General features: G+C 40.5%; 1 protein-coding gene across 1 annotated transcript; it reads right to left on the reverse strand.

The window, feature by feature from the left end:
• Nucleotides 1-17,145, reverse strand: IL18RAP (interleukin 18 receptor accessory protein; the record flags this gene model as incomplete). The annotated part of the gene is made up of 12 exons (XM_082336181.1): nucleotides 1-374; nucleotides 991-1,161; nucleotides 5,032-5,169; nucleotides 6,042-6,196; nucleotides 8,744-8,864; nucleotides 9,122-9,190; nucleotides 11,450-11,624; nucleotides 13,689-13,863; nucleotides 13,965-14,232; nucleotides 15,352-15,483; nucleotides 16,237-16,300; nucleotides 17,092-17,145. 12 exons carry the CDS (start codon nucleotides 17,143-17,145, stop codon nucleotides 1-3), a joined length of 1,896 nt encoding a protein of 631 aa, XP_082192307.1.
• Nucleotides 17,146-26,433: the final 9,288 nt, after the last annotated feature.

Consider the following 26,433-nt stretch of genomic DNA (forward strand, 5'->3'; position numbering starts at 1 on the left):
CTATCGATATACCAAACTGAATAACCTTTGGAAAAAGCCCTTCAGGCTGCAATTTCCCAACATCTTAGTAGTTTTCACTGGCATGTGGTAATGCATATATTTCCAGAACTTCTTGTTTGCAACAGCAGAAATAGAAGAATTCCAGGTAATGACTGGTAAAATCCGAAGAGCTTTCTTCACTACTGGAGGCAAAGTCTCTGGCTCTTGGAAAGCCTGGAACTTTATTAATACCAGTTTGATCTTTTTGTCTTCCAATGCACAGTTCACCGCTGCCTGCAGTTCAAAGATGCTTGGTCCGCTGATGTAGGCTGGGCTCAAAATAATTATTGCTCGTCTGCTTTGTTTAATAGCTGTAACAACTTCATCTGTGTATGCTGGAGAAGAAATGGTGATTGTTACTGCATTCAGTAATGGACTTTTTATCTTATCAGTTCCTTTGTCAACAGCTAAACCCCAGAAACAGGGAAAACCAGAAATAGGGATAGCCCCTAGAAATGTGTTTGCTGTCAGAGGGTACCACAGCCATTCTTATGCAGCCTGGAGAACACAACTTGCTGCTCAGGAGGTGGAGGGCACAGCTAAGATCTCAACTCAAAGAGGGTCTCAAGGGACACTTGGACTTGTCTTTGTCTCTCCCAGGAACAGGTGCTGAGGGCTTTCTAATTACTGCAGGTAGCAATGAATAATGTTGCTCAGAAAGTAACTACTGAAATATTTGGGGTCTTCTTTTCAGGGAATGGAATCTGCTTGCAAAGAAATTCTTGAACAAGAAGCTTTGTCTCAGCCTAATATCTTCCCAGTGACCACACTCAGATGTGTGTGTGCCTTGGATGCAGGGGCCAGATATAAAGATCAAAACATGATGAGATTTGAGCAGAAACTTCAGTACCAAAATATACTAATTGCTGATCTGGTGCATAAGGTCTTTTGGAAAATGAAAAACAATTTTATAAAGAACTGAAGATTTTCTACCATCCACAGGGACCTTACCTCCTCCTGGAAGAATATCTCTTTCAAGAATGCATAACTTGTATCCGTATTTATTTTCCAGCATATCTGGAAGAAGCTCCAGGGCAAATTTTTCCTCACTAATTAAAGTAGAGTCACTTTCAGAAGAGTGTAGTTTTGCATAGGACACAAACGCATCAAATTCTTTACCATCTAAAATAAATAAATAACACTGTATACATTAACAAATCTGTCTGAAGCATTCAGCTTGTTTCTTAATGCTCAGTTTCCATTTATATCTATTTAAGTAGGCACAACACAAACCTAAAATTATCACCTGTTCATGAAGTACTGCTATCCAGTTACCCAAAGCCAACCCTTACTCCTCACTGTCTTGCAAATTTGGTAGACATACACTACCAAAGCAAATGAGGAAGCTACAGATGACTAGTGCAAGGAAGTTTAAATCAGGCATTTTTCTGCATTTTCATAAACATGGTCCACTTCTCGCCAGTGGAAGATCTGGCCCCTTCCAGGCAAAACCCATGTTGTAGGGAATGATTCCCAATCTCTTCCCTCATTTACCCCAACGCTGATTCCAAAAATACTCATCAACACACAACCTACTTTGAAAATACAGTGAATTTTAAAGGAAAAATGTTCTTAGATATCAGTTGCTTGCAAAAGATGTGCTGTTTTCATACACTGTTACATTTGTATTCAGAGAGACTGGTGCAAGTAGCAAAGCCCAAGTCTGATCCAAATATCAGCTCAAACAGTTAGTACTAACCAGTTCCTAACTTTGTTTTAGTCTCATTAAAAGAATATGTTTGTGAGGTGCAGATGAAAAATACATAAGGAACTTTTCTCAGCTTTGAAACACCCTGGTACCAATGACCTGAGTTTGGGCCATTCTTAACTACAAACAAATCTTATCTATTTGCTAAATAGAATTTGAACTACACTTGAGGGAGGAGGAAGAAAAACAAAAGGAACTGCTGGTGAAAGCAAAAGGCACAGTGGACTCAATCCAGTTCCCCATATGTAGTTGCTTGATGCCATTTAAGGTGTCTTAAGGTTGATGGGACTGCCAAATTTGACATGGGAACTATTGACAAGGGAACTATTGGAGACTCAGATCTTTTGGAATGGCAGGACATCCTCAGGCAGTCCAAATGACATCAGACATTTGTATCATGTTGTATCGTATGCCAATACAGTTAATAGAAACCAGAAAGAAATTCAGCCGTTTAGTGCAGAGTTCCTACCGCAGGGTGCTGCTGCAGGGCAAGCTGAGAAGCTCTCTAGATTTCATCGTATTGACTACTTCTTCACTGCATGGGAACTGAGACACCTACCTCCAGCACAGATACCTAAGTAATGGTGTTGAGTATCACCCGTGCCTCAGTGTTAACCTCCTGATTTCTATCCCTAGATATAAGATTAGGATCACAAACCTGAGCTAGATCCATCAGGTTTCCACAAGCTCTAGAAGAGCCCATATGGATTCCAGGGAGCAAAGGAAATACACATGGAAAACTAATGACATGCATGAACTGGGGTTGAACAGCTATATTCAGAACCAGCATGTAGCAGAAAGTATGTCATCAAAACAAAACATAGGTGCGCAGATTAGGTTTAGAGGCCAAAGATATGCTTAAACAACACACATTAGATCTCTGCTCCTCCCCTCTGCTCCTGGCCACACACTTCCACCACTTCCTTCGAGTGGTGCTGAAGCTCTTGTGGTAACAGAGGAAGCTGATTCATTTTGCTAGCTACTCACTGTCTTTTACTGAGTTATTTTTCTGACAAGTTGAGCCAATTTAGGCCCACAAGAGTGGATCACCAACAGCAGGCACGCAGGACTAGTGTGGGACTTGAAGGTGGGGCAGCGGGTCATTAGATTGGTTTAGCTGAACTTCAATTTGACTACACTCTGAACTGAAGCTCCTTTGAAAACAGTTTTTAAATGACAATAAATTCAACTACAAGCCAGCTATTCCTCATTTCACCCACAGAGGTCACTGCAATCTTATTAGACAACGACCATTAATAAATACATCACCGTTTTCCTTTATAATATTGCTATTACAATAGCAAGTTAAAAACACATACACAGTAAGCACCACTAGGATTTCTTTTTTTTCCCCTAGAATTGTACAGAAGGACAGTTACAATCTGAGGAACTTTTGTTACAAACATTTAAGATGCCCAAAGGGTAGGAAATTAATACCTGAGTTAAGCAAAGTGATGGCATACGTGATCTATAAATGTTAGTATGACAGCTTCTGCATTGTTTCTTTCTCCTTGTGGAAGAAGGGAAGATTTTTGAGAAGTATATCTGAATTGGCTAAGGACAGTTAGAAAGGCATGAGCAAAAAGGTGACCTTACTGCTGTCTTCAACTACCAAATGGGAGGGTAGAGAGATGATGTAGGCAGGTGAGCTGTACAGTGATAGGAGAAGAAGCAACAGACACAAGATGCAAGAAGGGAAATTCGCATTAGATATGTTAGTGTCACACTGGAGCATGTTGTCCAGAGAGGTTGTGGGTTCTCTATGCACAAGGTCCTGAGCAACCTGGCCTAGGTTGGCTCTGCTTTGAGCAGGATGTGGCATCGGACAGCTCCCGGGGGTCCCTTCCAACTTTGTGGGATTCTGCAATTCTCTAATTCTGCACTAAGAGGTATGGAAGAGAAGAAATGATGGAAAGGAAGAAACGGCAAAATTAAGTCATAATTGCTGCTTTGCCCCTCTATGAGCAAGCCCTTTCAGACCTCTGGTGACTTGATATGCATCTACAGAAAGTGAGAAAGACATAGTCCTGCAGGCGAGAACACATTTTACGGCCAGTCACCTTAGGAAGAAGACTATCTGGGTAGGCACAGTTGGTCTGCACACTCCATATCCCCACGCTGCAAATGGTGCTGTGTGCCTGTGGTACATGAGAGTTGGGGAGCAGGACAGACGCTGCCATGGTGGAACCTAATGGTGTCTTCAACTTCAATGCACAAATCTTGGCAGGTCTGTCTCTGTCCTACTGACATATGGGGTGAGCTCTAAGGGGACTTTCCAGAGGTTCTTAAATCAATTTGTTACCAAATAGAGAGGAAATTTTGAGTGATTTCCCAAATCGCTTTTGCCAGCTGCCTTAGGGCCCACAAAAATACTTTCCAAAGGGCAGTTAATTGGCTCATTGCATATGTATTTATAGATATATAGATACAGTTATTTCACACTCATGTATAATCTACATATACACATGCAAACACAAAAGCAAACTCAGACACCTATATCTCAAGCTGCATCAAGATTCAAGAATTTTAAAAAAAATTTCCTTGGGCACATACTATCAGATTTCTTTCAACCCATGTAAGAAAATTATATGTTAAATTCTTTGAAGTAGGCACTGTCATTTCTGATACATTTTTACACTGCCTACTATGTTGGAGGCACATTTTAGCTGAGATGATGGGGCAATGCTACTATGGAGACTTGAAATATCGGAAACTGATCACTCTGGTGTAAATGTCAAGATGGTCAACATAATTTTTAGAAAGGAAATATGAATACTTCCCAAACATACACTTCTCAGTTGGTTCCCTATATCATCTTATTTCTCTCCTTTTTTTATTCTTCTGAGAAATTTTTTGGCTTCAGGTGAAAAATACAATAGACTCTGGAGTCCATCACTTAGTTCTGCAAGGACATTTGATTCTTGTCCACAGGTTCTGTTGAACTCTTGGGAAAATGAGGTTAAAATTTTGGAGATGGTCCATTATTCCCTGCAAAGGGAGTGCCAAAATTCAACTTCCTACTCTAATCTTCCATGGGTAAATTAGGGATCTTGTAAAAGACTAACTGTGACATTTCAACTGGTGGTAGATATTTCCTCAACACTGCCTGGCTTTTTTTCCATCTGAATCCACTGACCATCTTGCTAGCTTTAACAGCCTTTGTATCAAAGAGAACAGGGTCATTAAGAGCATTTAATTAAATGGTGAATTCACACCAGATTAACCCACATGGCAAAAGGCACTAGAAAAAATGGAGAAAATTAATATTATACAATGTTTCTTACCTCCTGTAGTTTCGTTGTGGACCAGATAACTTCGGTACATCAGCACTATTTCAATCCAGTGCTGGTAAATAAAGGCGGTGCACAAAAGGAATGCAAATAGAGTAGAAATGGCACTGCATAGTACATATAAGAGAAACACTGTAGAAAGAAAAGGGTCTATCATAACTCAGGCTTTCCAAAATAATGTTGACACTTAGATGAAAAACTCAGCCCAAAAATGGGGGCAAACCATCTCACAATCTTCATTCTTGCCCCGCTGGCAAACTCTAGGGAAGTCAGGAATTCATTTGGCTGCAAACCTCAACACAGAGTTTCAGTCTGCCATCAGGGACCTTGTTTGAACGGTATCTCCTTGATGGTATGAAAAGCCAATCTGTGATGGAAGGCACAGAGAAAACGGCCTGTGGTACACTCAGCAGGGCAAGCAAGTAGTCATTGCTTGGAGTGGAAAAGTCATATCAGAACACACATAGCTGCACACAGTGCCCTGCTGGAGCCTTCCTGTGCCACTCCAATGATGTATCTCCACTGTGAACTATGGTTCAACGGTTTAATTTCCACACTGATTCTGGTTTTGGCCTTTGCTTGAAAGACTGCCACATTCATATCAGTTATGGTAACTTCTCAGAAACATGCATGCTAAGGACTGGGGAAACAAATAGAAACATCCCATGAAAATCAAGGAATACTATTGCTTCCAGCGGCTGCTCTGCTTCAGTTTAGTAGATTGCCTACCAATGTTCAGAGATGCCACTCTCCTCTTCTTCCTCCCAGTTACTCTCCAGCTTCCACTTGGCCCATCTGCCTGCAGTAAGTCCCGATACCCCCGTCCTTCTGAGTAGTCCTCAGAATAATGTGCCTTTCTAGATATCTGACAAATCAAACTTTTCCCATCCAGCTTCAAGAAACTCCTGTAGCTGGCTAAAAGTGTCAAGGGGGAATGAATTTGTAGCAGTGAGTAAATCAAAATGTGTCTTCAAGGTCAGATAGTCATCTATCAATAGTTTTACCTCTCTGCTTTCTTTTCAGCTGGATCACAGCGGTGGCATTCCCCACCAGATTCTCAGCAAAGCACGTGAAGTTGCTTCTGAGGTCCCTTTCGGTAACTTCTTTCAGTTTCACAACATGAAGAAGTGTGTGCCCCTTTAAACCTTTTGGATAAACACTAAAGAGAAAAAAATATGTATTTGCATGATACCTTTGCTGTTCATTCACACAATCTCCAAATGTCTTGAATACAAAGAAAGAGGACCATGCGGCTTCTTAACATTCATCTTGAACTTTTAACAGCGATGCAATATTCTGGTTTGGAACTTCCATTTGGTTTTTATATTGTAAGAAAATACTACCATCAAAGGTCTGCAGACTGAAAGGTTTATTCTTAATTCATCAACTCAGCAAAATACTTAAGCACTTGCCTAGTTTTAAATATATAACCCCCTTTGACTTCTATAAGATTATTTGTGTTTTTCTAAGATGCAAAAAATTCTCCCAGGGAAAATGCAGGGAAATGAAACTTCGAAAAGGAGCCCTAAGAGAGGACTGGCTGGGCAAAAAGACTGAGCAGCACAGCCTCTTGCACAGGGGTAAAAAGCCCAAGGGCAGGACAGGCAAACAGAATAAGACAGATTAAAGGGACGGAAGTATTGGAAATGAAGAGGTAACAGTGAGGGTTGTGGGGAACAGATCTGTGTCTGCAACCACTTAAGAATACCCAGGGTTTCTGAGTCTCAGCATTTCTCTTTGAAAGCCACAAGTACAGGCGTCTCTGGGTCATCCCGAAGGTGCTTCACATCATGCCACTGCAAAATGACAGTCTACCATGGCCCTACCTCTGCTTACTCAAGATACACAGGCATGAGCACGGGCAAGGATTCAGCCTGTAGTGAAAGTCTGTTGGGAATGTTTTATTAATTTGGGTTTTTAAAAAATAAACAAGCAGAAATTGTATGCACACAAAAAGCTAAAAACTTGGTAAGAAGAACATTACAAAGCTAGACATTCAAAAGTTCAGAAAATCCAATTTCCAATCTACCTCATGAGTGAGTGTGTGTGTGTGATATCATCATTTGCTATTTTTTTTCTATGTGACTCCTATTAAGAACTTGATTTTAGCAGTTAACAGCAGGGCTTTTACTTCCCCTGGTGTACAGAAAAGTTTTCCCATAAAGATGACTCAGGGCTGTGTAGTGAAAGACACATTTGTCTGTGTTGCCTCTACTATGTTTCTTGCCCAAGTTGGACACTGCATAAGTCATAGAATCATAGAATCATAGAATGTCCTGAGTTGGAAGGGACCCACAAGGATCAAGTCCAACTCCTGTCCCTGCATAGGACAATCCCAAAATTCACACCATAGTGAATGAGACAGGGAAGTACAGGAACGAAAGGGAAGCATGGTGACTATTTGGGTTGTTCCCAAGTCACAGAAAACCTATCCCCCACACATTGCTTCTCAGCAGGGTCTCATTAATTCTTGCCAGGGAAGACTGCTGAAATTCAGGGTCCTGAAATTCAGTGCTGCAAGTCCTCAGACTGACTCAATAAACATACCCCAGCGTCTGAGGCACCCAAACTCCTTTCAATGTCCACAGTACTGTTTTACTGATCTGGTTTGTTCCCCACGTGGAGACAGCTTCCAAAGACAGATTTTGTGAGTTGCTAGCAAGGCACAACAGAGGAAACGCTTGAAAACAGCTGATGCAGGCACAGGCAACCAAGCACCATTCATGTTGAAGCTGTCCGTGAGCTAAAGTTTTAGGACGAAGAGTTCAGATTGCACAGAAAGTTTGAGTTCTTGACTTTATGGCCATCAATATGTGTTTCTGTATGTGAAGTGCACGTGCCTGTCACATGCTTATGGACATACACATTAATATATTGAAGAACAGAGCCTTCTGAGTTTCTTTCAGTAAAGTGTATTCAGTAAAGCTGTTGTAGAAGGATTTTTACAGTTGCTGACTGTAGCAGAATCATAAAATTATAGAATCATATAATCGCTTAGGTTGGAAAAAAGCTTATAGATCATCAAGTACAACCATTAACCTAGCACTGCCAAGTCCACCACTAAACCATGGCCCTAAGCATCTACACATCTTTTAAATACCTCCAAGGATGGGGACTCAACCACTTCCCTGAGCAGCCTGTTCCAATGCTTGACAACCCTTTCGGTGAAGAAGTTTTTCCTAATATTCATATGGCTCGTATTCAGCCAGCTGTTGACCAAAACTCCCAGGTCCTTTTTCCACCAGGCAGCTCTCCAGCCGCTCTTCCCCAAGCCTGTAGCATTCCATGGGGTTGTTGTGATCCAAGTGCAGGACTCAGCACTTGGCCCTGTTGAACCTCATACACTTGGCCTTGGCCCATCGATCCAGCCTGTCCAGATCCCTCTGTAGAGCCTTCCTACCCTCCAGCAGATCAACACTCCCACCCAACTTGGTGTTGTCTGCAAACTTACTGAGGGTGCACTCAGTCCCCTCGTCCAGATCATTGATAAAGATATTAAACAGAACTGGCCCCAATATGGAGCCCTGGGCAACATCACTTGTGACCAGCCATCAACTGGACTTAACTCCATTCACCACAACTCTTTGGGCCCAGCCGCCCAGCCAATTTTTACCCAGAGAAGCATACGCCCATCCAAGCCATGAGCAGCAAAAAGTAGTAGTAATAATAGTAGTACTAGTAATCAGACTACTGGGTTTTTTCTTACCTTGTTTCCTGATTCAATTTCTCATTTATATTTTCCTTGTTGTTTCTTTGCCATGTTACTCTCATCGGAGAAACTTTTTCAAACCCAAACTGTACACGGCATTCCAATTCAAGTGGCTTTCCTGGAACAAATTAGCACAGGAAAACCATGCATGGAGGTCACCAGAATATTTTCTCTTAAATAGCCTGGGATCTGTATAACACATGATGCTTCCTTTAATATCCACAAAGATATATATCAAGAAAAAAACTAAATTTTATGTAAAATTCTCATACTCCTAGAGAGCAAAGTGGTTTTGCTTTATCAAGATCTATCATTATCTATCAATATCTCATTGAAACATTTTCTTTCACTTTCAGATGAGGAATCGAAACTTACCAAGCTCTGCTTCAAGGATCACCACACCATTGGGATACAAGAAGTTTGGTGGATGGATAGTGTTTTTTGCTGCAATTAACAGGAATACTGTTAATAACTCTAATGCTATCATCAGTGCAGAAGACCAGAGAAAATATCTTACAGAATTTTCTTTTTCAAATGCTAGGTGGAATTCAGACACCTAAGTCCAAGAGGATGATTTACAGTTGTTGAGGTGTCTGAGAGTGCACAGATAAGGGAGTTCTGACTACAAAACTTATGTAGCTGCTTAAAGACCTGCTATCTTAGTTACTCTGAGGCATTGCCATCTTACATGAGCTGAGGAGCTCAGCGTCTAGCCTGCACTTAAGGTTATTTAGGATTCAGAAATTAGGGCCCCCCCCTTGCAAAACCCCCTGAAGGACACAATCCTCCTACCAGTTCCCTGCCAAGCCCCATTCCATGCCCATTAAGCACACATACAGCACACACACCTCATTCACAAGCACAGGTACTTGCATTAAAATAACCAAATGTGCTCTTTGGGCTGCCAAAGAGCACAGATAATGACACCCACAGTTCATACAATCTACTAAGCAATTACTGAGGCTCCGGAAAAACAGTCTGAAAGGGCTAAAACCCACAGCTCTGATATTCTAGGAAAGTCCCATACTGCAGGAAATGGTGCCACGCAACACTTCTTTTTTTTTTAAACCAAGCCACAGCAGAGAAATGTATGCAAGATTCGGAGGGAGTATATATGTATATGGCACCTTTCAAGCGTTTTTCTGACTGTGCTGTGAACTGAGGGAAAAGAACTAAGAAGTGCAGTGCGTTAGCTCAGGTTCAGCCAGATAAGAATAAAAGCAAAGATAGTCCACACCTGCTTGGAAAATATTGTGGGAATATAGCCAGAGAGAGGAGTGAAAGAGCATCAGACTTTGTAACCCAGCACATAGAGGTCTCAAAAGTTGGTGAGACATGGTTTCCAGGCCCTGTCCTGATGGGGTGTATATATTTTTCCCATGACATCTTAGTACAAAATGCATCAAACATCTGCAAAAAAGGGACCAGCTATTTCAGAGGAGTGCTGTCCTCACTAGACCATAGAACCAGGTTGCCTCACCTGACACCTTTCTTTCGCTCCCTAAATCTTGTTCCCCCTTGCACAGAGTGGCCCACTTTCCACCAGCATGCTGAGAATAGTTCTCTGCTGTTGTCCTACAGAAACAGCTGCACTGGGTCCATCCAGCTCAGGATGTAGAATAGATGTAGCTATGCTTCCCTCTGGGACCTGTGATTGACTGGAGTGACTGCAGTGTCTGACAAGAGTGTCTTATAGTACTCAACCACAGATGCCTGGAGAAAAGCATAACCACATTTCTCTTTTAGCAAACAAAACAGTCTCCCTCATTCCTGATCCTGAGTTGCTAGCATGCTCCCTTGCACGGTGTTGATGTTGTCCAACAGCACTCTGCCAGACAATATCTGGGCTTCACCTGAAGGGCAGCAGAGGACAGTAAATATTACAGAAAAGTTCACCATGATTTGAAGGAGAATATAAGGCCATGCCATATCACTGTGCCATAGAGTTCTGGACAGTTTTATTTAGTAATCCATACAAAGCCTAAAAGAACAGGTCATGCAGAAAGTGATGCTTTCCCCCAAACAGCACATGCAACAACAAATGGCTTGTTTGTTAGTTAGATTGCTCACAGGTCTCCTGTTTCCTCTGCTGTTAAAAAGCTACATGGAAGATGGGCAGTAATCCCACCAACATCACCTTCCTTATCATTGTCAAGTGAAAAAAATGAAGGTCTCATCCATGCCACAAGGAACGATTTTTTATCTAACTCCTACTTTCTTATAAGCCTCTACTTCAGGGACAGAGGTAGGATTGAGATACACTGCTTTTGTCCACATTTCCCATGCAGGATTCACACTCCTTCCTCCTAGTATGCGAATATCTTCCTAACACTCCCCATACAGTACATGGAGAACATTGGCATCAGTTGGAGTTTCATGAATTCTACTCCCAGATCAAGAGATCTAAATCTTTTTGTAGATTCAATCCCCACTGTTAGGAACTACAATAAATCCAAGGCGGAATTAGATCTTGAAAATTATGGCATTGTATGCTACATGTTATTACTGAACACTGAAAGTTCTAGTCAATATCCCAAGATGTCTTCAGAATAGTTGTAAGAGGATTTTAATGATTGTGTAGCTAATTCAGTTTGTGGGTTTTTCAGAACAAGAGCCTGAACAAAAGACATAAATAGGGTAGGAAAGAATAGAGAAAACATACTTTACTTCAGGTATTTTATTCTGAGTTATTATATGACTCACCAATGACATCTACTGTTACTGCTGTTCTCATTGTCCACTTGGTAGTGTTGTCATATAGAGTGTAATCACACACATATATTCCAGCATCTTCTTTATAGGTTGGATTCAAGTAGATTTCATTATGCTTAAGCTTTAGACTTTGTCTGCTTTTCCTACGTATTATCTGATGACCATCCTAATGAAAAGAAAACGATATCAAGGAATTAGAAGTCCTTTTTTTGTTGGTGGTGCTGTTATTAAATTATATTTTAAGATATTTCAATAAGATTACTATGGCAGTAGGCCTAAGCCAAACTCTTTTCACTGAAGCCTAAAAAAAGATTTATTAAGAGTGTGAGGACATTTGTCAGTTGTATTCATAGAATCATAGAATCACAGAATGGTTTGGGTTGGAATCGACCTTAAAGATCATCTGGTTCCAACCCCCTGCCATGGGCAGGGACACCTTCCACTAGACCAGCTTGCTCAGAGACCCATCCAGCCTGGCCTTGAACACTTCCAGGGATGGGGCATCCACAACTTCTCTGGGCAACCTGTTCCAGTGCCTTACCACCCTCACGGTGAAGAATTTCTCTTCCTTATATCCAATCTAAATCTACCCTCTTTCGGTTTAAAGCCATTACCCCTTGTCCTGTCACTATGTGCCCTTGTAAAAAGTCCCTCTCCAGCTTTCTTGTAGGCCCCCTTCAGGTACTGGAAGGCTGCTATAAGGTCTCCCCGGAGCCTTCTCTTCTCCAGGCTGAACAACCCCAACTCTCTCAGCCTGTCCTCATAGGAGAGGTGCTCCAGCCCTCTGATCATCTTCCTGGCCCTCCTCTGCACTTGCTCCAACAGGTCCATGACCTTCTTATGTTGGGGGCCCCAGAGCTGAACACAGCGCTCCAGGTGGGGTCTCACAAGAGCGGAGCAGAGGGGGACAATCACCTCCCTCAACCTGCTGGTCATGCTTCTTTTCGTGCAGCCCAGGATACAGTTGGCTTTCTAGGCTGCAAAAGCACATTGCTGGGTCATGTTAAGTTTCTCATCATCTAACACCCCCAAGTCCTTCTCCTCAGGGCTGCTCACAATCCATTAAAAAATTGTGGTCTGTAATATGTGAATACAATTGTCTTTTTTAAAAATTACTTAAAAATTGTGGTTTCTGAGAGAAATGTAAAATTATGAATCTAATCTAAATTAAAATCCTATTACTAAGGAGCAACAAAAAGGATCACTTTTTTGATGGACAGGGTATTTTTTATTTTGTAAATAAATTATTTTGAAAACATTTTCATGTTCTTTTCTGAGAAGTAAATCATGGTTTTGGATTGTCTAAGATTGACAACACTGTCACTACTTTTAAAAGGATGAAAACTGACTATTTATTGAAAAGCACCCCTATTTTTCAGCTTAGTGTATTCATATTCTCTAAGACCGATAAGAATTTTCCTTAAATCAAATTCCTGAAAAAAATCCACTAACGCAAAATGGAAAGAATGTCCTTAAATTTAGTGGGCTTCAGATCAAGATGTAGGTAATGATATACCTCACTTAAAGTTTGAAAGTAAATAAAAAGTAATTTTGACTGAATCATAATTCTACTTGAGAGAATAAATTATGTAAATAATACCAGGTAGTAAAATGCACAATTGACATATCAGTCATTTTCATTTGCTCATTTATACAGGTTTAAATGGTATATTACAATCCTTACAAACACAATAGGAATAAATTTTAGCTTGCCAGTGTTTTAATGGTCATTTGAAAAAGAGTAAGTCAATAACGTCTCGGTGGAATAGTGTTTCGTTAAAAACAGGAGTCTTGGAAAGAACAATTTGAAACATTAATCTTAAGAGAATTTTGTTTCTAACAAAGACACTTTTTATTTGGTATATTTGATATTTTCAGAATTTAAAATGTCAAAACAAAATTTTAAATTTCAATCATATGTCAGTTTTGTAAAGAACCTATTTTGATTCTCTATTACTTCAATTTCTTAGCTGAAGAGAAAGCATTTCTAGGCTTCTGTTTCATGGAATAATATTTTGGGTGTGGCAAATTTCTTCAAAACTCTTACTTACAGACTTGATATATAGCAATTCAATATATAGCATATATATAGCACACTTTTGGGTTGAATTTCTCAGGCTGCATTGTCTGCCAAAGAAGAGTTCAAGAACCTACAGCACATGAACATTAACTAGACCTAGAGCTATGCCTCCAGTGAGCTTTTTCAAATGCTCAAGAGAGTGACTCTTACCTTGTACCATTTTACATCTGGCTTTTTTATATGGCTGTAGCATTTTGTCCCAGGGCAAGTTATTGAATTCCCTCTGTCAGCAAGAAGATATAGCATATTTGTGTCATAATCTGAACATTTTGCCACGTTCTTTGTTTGAACCTCCAAAACAATTTTGAGACATGGGATTTTTTCCCTGAGTGATGCGGAAAAAAAAAGTTAAACATATAATACACAAAATAAAACAACACAATTAATTCTTGTATAGAAATAGAAGCTTTTTGCTCCATTACATACCGCATCATACAGATGTACACTCCGGAAGCACTGGCCCTTACTGGTTTAAACCAAAGTGCATCCCCTTGGAGAGCACGATTAGAGCTTTCCTTGATAGCCTTCAGTGGCTCTTCATCTTTCTGTCTCCAGAACCATTTCACCGTATGTTTTTTTAGAAGTGAGTTGTTATAAATGTGGGTAGCATCTCTACGTGGTAAAGCGCATTGTAAAACAAACTCCTCATCACTAATTGCACGATACCACATTTGAGGTTCAACATGGGAACATCCTGAAAAGCAGGACAATGAAATATCAGTACCACCTGAAAGAACACACAGTCATCGTGTTTAAAAAAATAATTAGGAATACTACAAAAACACAACTTTACCTTTCTTTGTGTTAAATAATTTTTATGTGACTAATAGGGTAATAGAGAATTGATTTCCTTAAACATGGAATTTGCTAATGTTCTCAAAAGTTTATTCAAAGGTTTCCGAAGGTTTATTAGGCCTTTTTCAAAAGCCTAATGTGAAAATAGCTTAAGATTTTTGATGAACTGAAGATTTTCACATGAGTGCTAACCCGTTAAACTTCAGCTTTGTAGGAAAGCAGACGCAGCTCTTCTAGCTCTCCTCATATTAATGGAGAAGGGACTGACATAAACCTGAAGAAGCAGAGCCTGCCCACCACACTCCCTATTTAGGGTAAGATTGGCAAGCATTATTGTTGCACTGCTTTCAAATCTTTCCCCTCTTACGTTTCAGTTACTGTCACTAAAATTACACAAATTTTTGGATTCTGAAAGCTGTGGTCACCCATCCTAACCTTGAATTCTCTGAAGGCTGACTGACCTTGCTGCATAACCCCTCCTGCCCGTCAGGATGTGGTAAACCTTGAAAGTGTGGCAGGATTTCACTTCAGCAGAAGGGAAGGCATGAAATCTTCGGTTCCTCGCCTGCCCACCTGGAAGACTCTTTGCAGTTTCAGTTTCTCTCTGCAAACTTAATTGGCTCAAGCTCCTCCAGATAGATTGTGTGGGTGGAAGACTTTGATATATCGGTCTCACCCTGCCTTTCTCTTCCTTTTCCCCCCCGACAGGCTTGGACCAGCTGCTGGAGACTTCAAGGAGCCACAGAAGCAATTAATTTGCTCCATTTGGTTCTCAGAAATTATCCTTTACATTTGCCCTTTTCTTTTCATTAGGGAACTGAATTTTTAATCATATTGAGGGTAAACTATATTACCGATACTTAAAAAGCTTGCAGAAAGGCTAGAGACAGCTGTTTGCCTGACAGAAGCATGAACAGGTGAAGGGAAAACTCATGAAGGCATGGCAAAATGCAGATCCACTTTTCTCAGCTGTCAGAAAGCACCACGAACACCAAACCTCACCAAAGCAGACACTTACCTGGCAAGCTAATCTCTCTAACTTCTACCCCATTGACAAACAATGCTAGGATCCAGCACAAAGTGAGCATGATTTTCTTTATCAATTTTTGTTGATATTCTGAGACATTTTCTTTAAGAATCATCTTGCTTTCTGTAAAAGAGGAAAACAGATATTTTCTTGTAAATAATACTCCAAAAAGATAGGTAGGCAATTAGATGCTTTATTATGTAGCTCTAGAAAACTTAGCAACAGTATTTCCTAGATATTATGCTTTTTAAAAATGGGGTTTGCAGCATTCTTCCTGCTCACACTATTTCACACAAATGCAGGATAGATGATATGCAAGAATATGCAACAGTCTCTTTAAATATATCTTGCATAGAGTTGCTTACAGGTGGATTTCCAAGTTATACCTACAGTAAAGCAGAACTCCACATCTGGAGTGGAAATGCAGGTCTTTCAGCAGCTCATGCTGTTAGAAGAGGAACCTGTCCTCTAAGATGAGAGATAAGATACCAAATAACAAAATCAGCCTTTAGCTAATGACAACTATCAGGAACACACTGAGAAAGGCATAACTGGCACCAAAATCCATGGAGCTCTGTTGTATCTTGAAGGCCAACAGGCCGAGTGTGTAAACTGGATTCCTTTGGGATTAAACCAAATCTGAAGATGTGCTGCAGCTGCAAATAGCATTGAGTCCATGGGACTGGAGTAGAACTATGCAGAAGTAAAACCCTCAAAGCATGTACTGTGTGGACACCAGGTCTTTGGTTCTAACTCTTTCACCCAAGAGACATGCTTCTATTGGGCTTTATTACCAGCTGAAATGGATGTACCCTAAGATATCCACTAGGGTCAGCAAAGCAACCTAAAAAACCCTTCTTCTCCTCTATGACTTACCTGCATGTGCAGCATCAGGCCTCACTTCTGCACCAGAGTTCTGTGCTGCGCTGCTTGAATGGCCCTAGCAGAGACCTGCTGAACAGGGTAACATCCACACCATCATAAGGTATCAGCTTTGTGGTGTGCCATCTGTAAACTGAGACCAGGAACACCCACGGGATTTAGGAGCAGGTCCACAAAGCACTCATCTGCACCCAGACCCCTACATTACAGCATCGTGTCCAAGGTGAAACCCCAAGCCCTATTTTATGAAGTGTTTTGCATCTCTTACTAAGAGGTTTGATCTGTGTCCCACAGCCTTCTCAGCCACAGGGCTAGAGGAAAGGCAGGCTGTCAAGCATGCACATTCAACAGCCATGGCTTAATTTGGGTATTTAGTAAGAACATATCCAACGCTTGTGATTTACATGTCTGGAGTGCCTGATTCAGGACCTCAATGAGTAAAGGCCATGTGCTTTGCTGATGTTCACATCATGCAACTAAGACCTCAAGGAGCTTTTTTCTTTGCTCATATGGCCACAGAGTGACTCTGCATTTGCACAGCTGCCAGAGAGGCACTGAGTCAGCCCAAGGGAAAAAAAGAAAAGGTCTGGCAAAGGCTAGTCCCTTGTCTGTTGGCACCTCATGCAAGTCAGACATGACTCATACAGGCAGGCAGCAAGAGAGCATCCAGCCCACACTGAGCTAGCAACAGAGGTGAAGACAACTCCCACTCTGCACTTTCTCAGGCAGCTGTTCTGCGTAGAGAGGAGGACTTTAGTCACCATTATCTTCAGCATGTCTCTATTCCTTGCAAGTCAACGGAATGATCTATTTTTACACTCAGAGGTCACAGGGAGCAGGTTAACTCACTTGTCTTAACCCATCCTGGTGCTTTGTTACAGATTGGCTGCTGCCAATTGTCATTGCCACATACATCTTTTAAAATCATCCTGAAACTCCAAGCCAATAAGTCTGAATAAAGACACAGTTTCCTACCAGCACGGGACAAAAGCTGTTCTAAACTTTAAGACTGTTCTTATCCAAGATTAATGGATCTTGACTCTTTTGGATTTGGATTTATGACAATTGTAAAGACCTCTCTCAAGGCATTCATTAGGGCTGCATCTCTGTCCCTATTCGTACTGTATAAAACAAAGGATGATGTTTTCAGTTATGTCACCCATCAGCCCAAATGGCAAAGGCATACTGGTGCCAGTAGCAAGCAGGACCCAAGGGCCTTGTGTGTAATTCAGTGCTGCAGTCCCTTGAGCAGGTGAGCTGATGTAATGGGTCACTGTTGTCAAAGGGGAAGGTCTCATCTACTTCTTCTTCCTTCCCACTCCCCTCTCCCTTGATCCCAGAAAAACAGTCCAGCCCCTCTCCTGTGACAGCTCTTGTCCTCTCTGGTGACTCAGTTCAATTTGTTAAGCCATCAGAAGCTACACAAGGAGTACTTGACCTGGCATACGATAAGCAGTGGAAGCATTTACTTCCCAGCTGCCCGTTTGTCTGTAATCAGGGACACACAGGCTACGTGTAGCAAAACTACATCAAGTGACCATTCACAAAGCATTTAATAATGCCAGTGATATATAATCTCTGCTCTCCAGTTTGCTGCCATGCTAACAACACCCTCTTCAAGCTCAAACGGTCACCACGAATGGGGAAGAAGTGTGAAAGGAAGGGTTATCTAATGAATGTCATAGCCTTGGTTAGCAATCTGTATAATTTTCTACTGTCTTTTTCTAGCCATGGGAAAATACACCACTGCCAATTTTTCTGCTAAGTGATAACACTTTTATTAGAGAGCCTCTGAAACTTTGCGTTTCTATAGTGCTTAAAAAGTATGGTAGCATGTGAAATTAAGAAGTGTCGTCTTGCAAGGGTGCTTGACAGGAAGAGAGAAATTCACAGCAGAAGCAGACAGCAATTACCAAAGGAGGGGGGTACCTGAAACAGGATAATCTTAAACTGACCATTCAGGTGTATTTGCACTGCAGGTGAACTCAAGGTGATCTAGTGACTCAATATATTCAGTAACTTATTTTATCTATTTTCTGGCAGGTCAGCATCTGCCAGAAAAAGAAAGCACTCTACTCCGGGCAACGTATTATCAAGAGTTTCTCCTCCATCTCCTGCCATGTACGCACCCATATTATCATATCCTTAGTCTAGGGATTTAGGATGACATTTAATTGGAAAGTAAGTTATATACAAAGGAAACTTATGTGGTTTTAACATAATTTCCTGGCGTAAAAAAATGTATGAGAGAAGAATGAGAACTGTATTATTTTGCCTATGTTTCAACCTAAAGGACTCTCACAAGAAAACAGTAAACCTCTATTTCATAGCATTTTGTGTGTATTTACATAAAATATAAGCAAAAGAAATCAAAAACAATTTCTGGAGAGCTACACCAAGTTTCATGATATCTTTGAGGTCAAGTAAAGAACGGCATGTCACAATCTGACAATCGACCACTATGATTTTGACGAAAGTCGCTTCAGTGTCAGAGCTATCAATTCCTGTGTCTTGGATTTACATCAATGGAAAGGCAAACATAATCTGAGAGTAAGATTAGTAATAGTCAAACAGAAGAAAACAGCTTCACCATACCTATGAAGTAAAAAAACCAAAAATCTAATGAACTTACTTATTAAGACAATAATGTTTTGTCTGACCAAGCAATTAAAACTCATTTACTTTAAAATGTGCATTCAAAGACAATAAAACCAACTCACCTGTCAAGCAGATGGGGTAGGGAGGGCTAAAATCTGAATCTAAAAGCTATACTTAAAAAAAAATAATCATCTGAAAATCTTACCTGCATGTCCTACCCTACATGATAAGAATTGCGGTTAGTTCTAGCTGTGCACTGTGTTGAGTCTGTTTCCTTTACAGGAATTTCCTCTACCTCACTGTCATCATCCCTTCCTTTCTCATTTCAGTTGTGTTAGGCTCAAAATTTCCGGGTCATTTTCTTGTAAAAAGAACACGGGGAAAAAAAGTTTGCCTGTAGTAAAAGATCAAAGCCGTTTGGGTTTTAAAATCTTCTGTTTGCATTGCATGCAAAAATGTGTTGGACTTTTAGTTTGCTTCATTTAAGAGCAGGAAGGGTAAAAGTTTTATTTCTTTTTTGCCCAAATGCTGCTACTAGATGGTTCAAAAAAGTGTGTAATAGCTGAAATCTACAAGAGCACCACATTTCTGCGCAACACCAAATAATTCACTATCAGAACCGAGTTCTCCTTACCCTTAGTCTCCTCAGCTACCTTCCACACCCACAGCACGCGGGCACTATAAGGGGGGGCTGTGACACACTATTACTTTCTATCTGCGTCCTCCCAGTTAAGCCTTGTTGGTTACCCCAACACAGCTTTGGCAGAAAGAGAAAAGAGAAGTCCTGATGAATATGAGCCATCTGTGACTTGCCCCTTGGACCTGAGAGGCAGGCAGAGAACGTCAGCATATGCAGTCCCACACAGTCCAGCCCCTCTTCCAGGCTTCCTGTATGGATGTGAAACCCATAAAAGACAGACCGCACAGTGACTCAAACTACATAAAAGCATCTGAGAGCACCTTGTCATCAATTCAGACACCACTTCTCCCTATTTCAATAGAGGTCATGTAAATAGACAGGTCCATCGGTTTGCACCAGACTTATTTCAAGAACAGCAGGACTTGCTTCTTCTTTTCTTGTATGAAGTTCACTCTTTTTACTGCAAACTGAGTCAATTACTCTATTTCCACAACAAGAAGCTAAAAAAGGCTTTTTTGCTATGTAAGAGGCGATTTCAATGTTGCCGCTTTTTATACACATACCTTTAGGTGATGGCCACTATTAACACTTGGTTATATTGGTTCCTGAGCATTTGGAGATATAAGATGTGTATTCGCAGCTTCTACCATGTGTTTCTCTCTCTTCTCCTTCCAGAATAGAGCTCATTGCCAATGTAGCTTGGTGACTGTCTCCTAAAATATCTTTAGTGTTTTGCCCCAATACAAAATATATGTTTGGTTTATATGTTACAAAAGGCTCCAATGTATCTCTGTAGGTTTCAGCATAAAGACTTAAGCTTTTTGAAGGTATCCTTTCTCACTAGGAAAAAAAAAAGCATTTTACTCTCCTCTTCTCTTGAAGGAATTACAGAGTGCAACACAGATAAAGTCAAGCCCATGCTACCTTCAAGCCATTGCTCAGACTGTCAGAAAGAGAATATGGTTCTTTCCGAAAGATGCATCTTGCAGACACAAAATATACTTCATTCATTTTAAGTACTAATTGTCATACTCTCCATGTAATAGGTTTATTATATTAAAAAAATTAAGTAGAGCAATCAAACATCTAAAGCAGATATTAGACATACAACAGAAGCACCAGTCACATAGAGTTTTGAAAGCTGTGCTGCCAGAAAACTGAGTGGTATGTCATATTGGTTACCACACTGGATGAAAATCTTGCCAAATATTACCAAATATTTGGCTGAGCCTCTGCTTCAATTCACCCTTTCCTCTTTTGTAAAAGTAATATATATGCTAAAAAAGCAGCCTCACACAGCTGTACTTCCCAGGTTCATGTTTACCCTTTGCTGCTAGAGCAAGTTTATAAAGGAGAGGGTAAAGGACTGCTCCACAATACCCTCCCTGCTTCCTTTCTCTCCCCTCCCTCTCCTCCCTCTCACTCACCCACTCACTCACCCACACATTTAACATATTTTATACTATAGCTCCAGGAAATTACAGGCTGCATGCTCAGGAGTGCTTCCCCACCCCTGTGGAAAGTCAAGGTGGGGGTCCGTTTCTTACCATGTCCGTCTCACTTTTGCTCAAGCATTTTGCCAGCCAAGAAGCAGGGGGAAAGATGCACCATCTCAGTGTGTATGTATGTAGTGTAGTCTTGTAGTACTGGGAGGATTACATGTCTTTAGTATTCTGGTACTATTCTGGCTTGACACATTTACACATCACCTCCTCCTCTACCCAGCTATGGTTAATACCGAGTGGGTAAGAAATTTTCCGCTCCAGTTATCTTCTACACTGATTCAGTGGTGTTAGTTCTGCTGTCACAGGAGGTGTCTGAACAATAGCTAAACATCAACCTCTGTCCATTTTGTACTAGGTTATACAGTCAGTGAAATGACCTACAGTCAAGGGCAGCTTATGGAGCAGTGGGGTAACTCACCTATTACTGCTCTGTGAACCAAGGGAAGATGGTGTTATTTAGTACAAATCTGCTGTACCACAGTACATTCTGCCTTGGGCATCAGGATGTAATATGACTAGTGCCACAGAAGTACTTTGGATGTACTAATAACTGAATAGATCACTTGCGACCAGAGAAAGAGCAAAGCAAATACTCATGACCGAGGCCTTTAAAATCTTTTCACTCTCACAATCTTTAGTAGTTAATTAGAAAAGATTGCCTAGCACCTCAAATTCCATGCCAATCCCTTCTTGCCTTCCTTGATAGTCTAGCCTGCTTACTGCAAGCCAAGAAACATAAAACTGACAAGGATGACCATTGTTGTATGATGGGTTTTCTTTCAGAAACTTACTGTGCTCCAGCACAGTAGGTCAGAATAGATTCCCCATTACTCCCATAGGAGATCTTACTGTTCTAATGGCTTTAATGGCCATCGTAAATTTATTCATGGCCACATGTCTGTGTGAATACTGTTCCTTAGCTTAAACAACTCTTCTCTCTAGTGTTTTTTATTTTCCTGTATGCATTTGTTGACAATGCTCCTATTCCTTTCCCTGTTCATTTTACCAGCCTGAAAAATTTAAACTCTTCTAGAAATGCTTCACACAATTCTCCTGGTGATCCTCATGGCTCTGCCTTGCAGGTCTCAAGGTCTCACTTCATTGGTATTTGCACTGTATCGTTCGATTTACCTTCATCATGGTGGCAGCTGGCAACAATCCTGAGGTTCTCACAAGTTTTTATTTCCAAAGTATGAGTTCCTTCCTTGTAGCTGAATTTTTGCTGCTAGTCCCCAAAGGGTGTATCTTCCTTAAGTACTGCATAAATATGCTTAATATACTACATATTAAGCCACTATACACAGACAAGAGACACTGCTATCACAGCTGAGTTGACTATTTAGTCTCCAACTGAGTGCCTAAATTCAGAAATTAGGTGTACCCCACAATGAAGTCTGTCAAGAGATCTCTTTGCTAGGGATGTTCAGATTATTCCTATTATGTACTGACAGCTCTTCATGAACAGACACAGTCACTTCTGAATTTGCCCAATTGTTTCTAAAAAGTCAGATCCATACAGCATTACAAATAGTTTTGGAACCTCTTATGGAACAGCATTCCTTTACCGTAGGCAAAAAACCTCAAACAGCTACAATTTTCCTGCAATGCATAGCAAACAGCTTTGTAACCACATATTGAAATGAGGTCTCCAGCATGTGACTGAAGTTGGCTTAACTATGGTAGTCGTCATGGTCAAAAGAATTAGAGCAATAAGCCGTGAATCTATTTAATTATTTCATAAATACCTTAAGCCAAGCCATCAATGTACTGAACTCTATTTTTGTATTTGATAGTAACAAGCAACAAATATGTTACACTGGACTGCGGTATGTCTTGCTGATAGACATACTATATCTCACCAATAGAGGCCAGATGGAAGATCAAACAATGCAATATAAGAGACAAATCCCTGTGATGAGTTGTTTATATACTTAGCTGACAGCGAAACTAAAAAATGTGGTCTATCTGCAGCTGCTTTCACTGAAGTTCAGGAAATTTGGATTGTTGAACCACAGGAAGCTGTCATGAGTTGATCAAAACTGGAACAGATTCTTGTGGAGCCTTTTTTCCATTCTGTGTTTCACATGACTTGTGGCTACTGCAGAAAACTTGGTAACTACTGTTTCGCTCAGGCACTTTATCTAATTATAGCTACTAAACCAGAAAACTATTTCCCAAAAATGTGATCACATTTTCTTTTTCAAAATACTGAATACTTTTCAACTACATCACAAGCATCTCACTAGGAAAGGCAACATTTCAAACATTTTATTAAATATATAGGATTTAATGATGTAAAAGTTGCCTCCTCTGTGCAAGCCAGACCATAGTCATCTTTAAAAAGAAAGCCAATTTTTTTTTACTTTCTCTGAGAAACCAAGATGGAAAAGGACAACTTTAATATATAACCACAGTTCTAGAGTAACCTGCCAAGCCAGACTCATGAGTCTATCTTCTTACCTGCTAATCTTTATTTTCTTGCCAGTTTTTTATGACCTTTTACCATTTACCCCTGGTTTGCAAGTTGTACCTCTCCTCATATCCCTGTAAAGAATGCAGATAGCAATGGAAGAACAGAAGTGCTTATAGTAGGAAGAAATTATGGTTATGGAACTAAACATGGTGTCCATTTGGAGGGACCCCTTCACTTGAAGAGTCTCTCCAGACTTGGTGCAGATGCTGAAGGTGGACATACAGGACAGGGCACATGGACAACTATAATTCATGAACCCTCTACATTTCTAGGCCCTTATATGGTACTACACTACAGTACTGATACTATATACAATAGTCCCAACTCTTCCCAACATCTATGTTCAAATTATCAATAATAGACAAGAAGACTTCTTTGATACTCTTTTTCTTCCAGCCTGCATTGTGTGTGTGGCAGAAGGTGGTCAACCAGGAACACTAAAAAAATGCAGACACAGACTACACTCTCACAGTCAGTACTACGTCGTAGCATGTGCAAGAAAGACAAGAATCTCCAAGACTGCTGTCTTACAACAGCTGTCTCCTCAATGATCCCACCTGCATCCTCCTCCGGGAAATTATAAATTCCAATCACTTGTTTGGATTTGGCTTTGTTTAAATTGTTCTACAGTACAAATGAGACATTTATTGCTTGTGGAGGGTAGGTCTAACAACACTCTTGCTTTTTATTGCATTTTTTTTCTTACTGTAAGTTTGATTTTTGACACTTACTGCCATCTAACTGCAGCAAAAATGGAAGCCACAGATGTGGAGAGGGGGAAATAAAGTTTTATTAAGTGCAAAAATGGAACAAAAAATGCAGTATAAATCACTGAAATGACCCATTACTTCAAACCAACTGTCATGTGAATTCACTTATAAATTGACATATACATGATCAGGCAAATCAACACAACTGCAGTCTATAAAAGTCATATTAGCAGCTCCTTTTCTCTAGGGACTGGTAAACAGAAAGCAGGCATTTCCAAGCCCTGATTAAAGTCAGTAAGTCAAGATATAAGAGCAATAAGAACAACATCTGGTGTTAATATGAGGATGCATATCCTTAATTTCCCTTGTCTCCCTTTACCACAGCATGGGCAGTGACGATCAGCTATAGAGATTAAATGACTGTGTCACAATACCATTCTGTGCAAAAATATTTGCCCTTTTACAGATATTGAGTAGTTCATTGTACTACATCTGAATGTCTGCTTTGCTGGCATTCAAACAACTTTGGAGTTAATGCCATTTAGCTTTCAACCCTCCTTATGTCTAGTCCTCTGGTATTCTATAAAACCTCAGTGCGGTCCAATTCTGTATGGTCTCACAATCTTCAGGGTAGAGCTTCATGAGGTATAGCAGGTATATGCAGTTATATCATCTCTCCAAGCTGAGGTGACGGGGCGTTCATGGCAATGCAATCTCAATTTATAGTAGCTGATTCTCATACAGGGTGCGCTCAGTCCAGAGCTTTTAACAAACCACGTGCACTATCCATATTCTCATGCATAGTATAACACATTTGACACTTTATGTTGTTAGGCAATACATTGACGACAGCATATGAAAAACTATGTGGCTGAGGAGCAAGTTTAACACCTCAGTTAAGCACCAGGAAAGTTACTAACTTTTCTGTCAGATGTTTGGCCAAGAAATGGACGTGCCTAGTATGTCCGATGGCATTTCTGAAGCAGGGACAATCATTAGGCCTGCAGGAGAATGTTAAAACTGATCTGTGCTTACAAATCACAGGGAACACTGGTAGAGAAGAACTGAACCTTGAGAAAGATTTGGAAATATAAAGACACACATATCTACAGAGCAGAAATCCTCTGCAGTAAAAGCTTAAGCCAGAGAACGGCTTTTGCCCAAGAATCACATTTCAATAGCTCTTTAGTTGCCTGGCAGAAAGAGGGAGACCTCTTGGAGCTGATCTGAAGGACACCACAGATGTGTGCCTATTCCTTTGTTCCTTTTCATCTCCATGTTAATCTGGCAACTGTGTTGTCTCCATTTTGCAAATCCACATTCAGCCTTTACTTTTACTTGAACATCAGTCAGAAACTATGCTTGATTACAGGATATTTGACAAACAACAAGGTATTTCATTCTCATGAATCTTGAGACATTGCCATGACACCTAGCACTCCAGTTGTGTTCTCAAGTGCACTGAGAAGGTAACGGAGCTCCTCCACTACAGCTGGATGAATTAAGTGTCAGTGCCAAAGAGATGCCTTCTCGGAACTAGCATTAGTTGAATGCAAGCCGATGAGAGTGGGCTGAGCCTTGATGGTCTCCTAGCAAACTGATTTTCCAAAGATTTTCCAAAATTATTCTCCATTGATTTCTCCTCATTGGTACTAGGAGGAAATATGGTTCCATTTTATCCAGGAATTTATGTCAGATTGGTATCTTCTGCCAGGCAGCTAATAACAAGGGAGGATTACCATGGTTTTGAATGGCATTACTAAGTTTTTTTTAAAAAATAACACTAAGTACAAATGTTCCAAAGGATTAGGAGTATATGTACATACCAAAGATCTCATTTTCACATTTTCTGCTTGACATTGCCAAAGCCTGCATGCCAAGCTCTCTAGGGCAGGAGCCATTTGGGTCTACTCCCAAGCAGGATCCTTAGGAAATACCAAAATACAAAACCAAGAGCATCTAAATAATAATGCTTTGCAAATACTGATATATTTATTGAGGGGCCTCAAAAAGTATGTAGGTATAACTAATATCATTCTACATTACTGGAAAATGTGAAATCAAAATGTTTTGCATTGTGCTTCTTGCCATGTGGTAAGTCCTAAGCAGAATCAAATTTCTGCTCCTTGTGCAGATCGCTGAGGAAACTCTCTGGAGTAGCATTTAGCATTGGGGTTAACATCGTCCTAGCCACTGTAACATTGTCTACATTCTTCTCAGATCTCAGACTTGGCCTGTTATGAGCAACTATCTTCCCAAAGTAAG

This window comes from Platalea leucorodia (genome assembly GCF_965183815.1).
Source record: "Platalea leucorodia genome assembly, chromosome: 2".
NCBI classification, from domain to species: Eukaryota; Metazoa; Chordata; class Aves; order Pelecaniformes; family Threskiornithidae; genus Platalea; species Platalea leucorodia.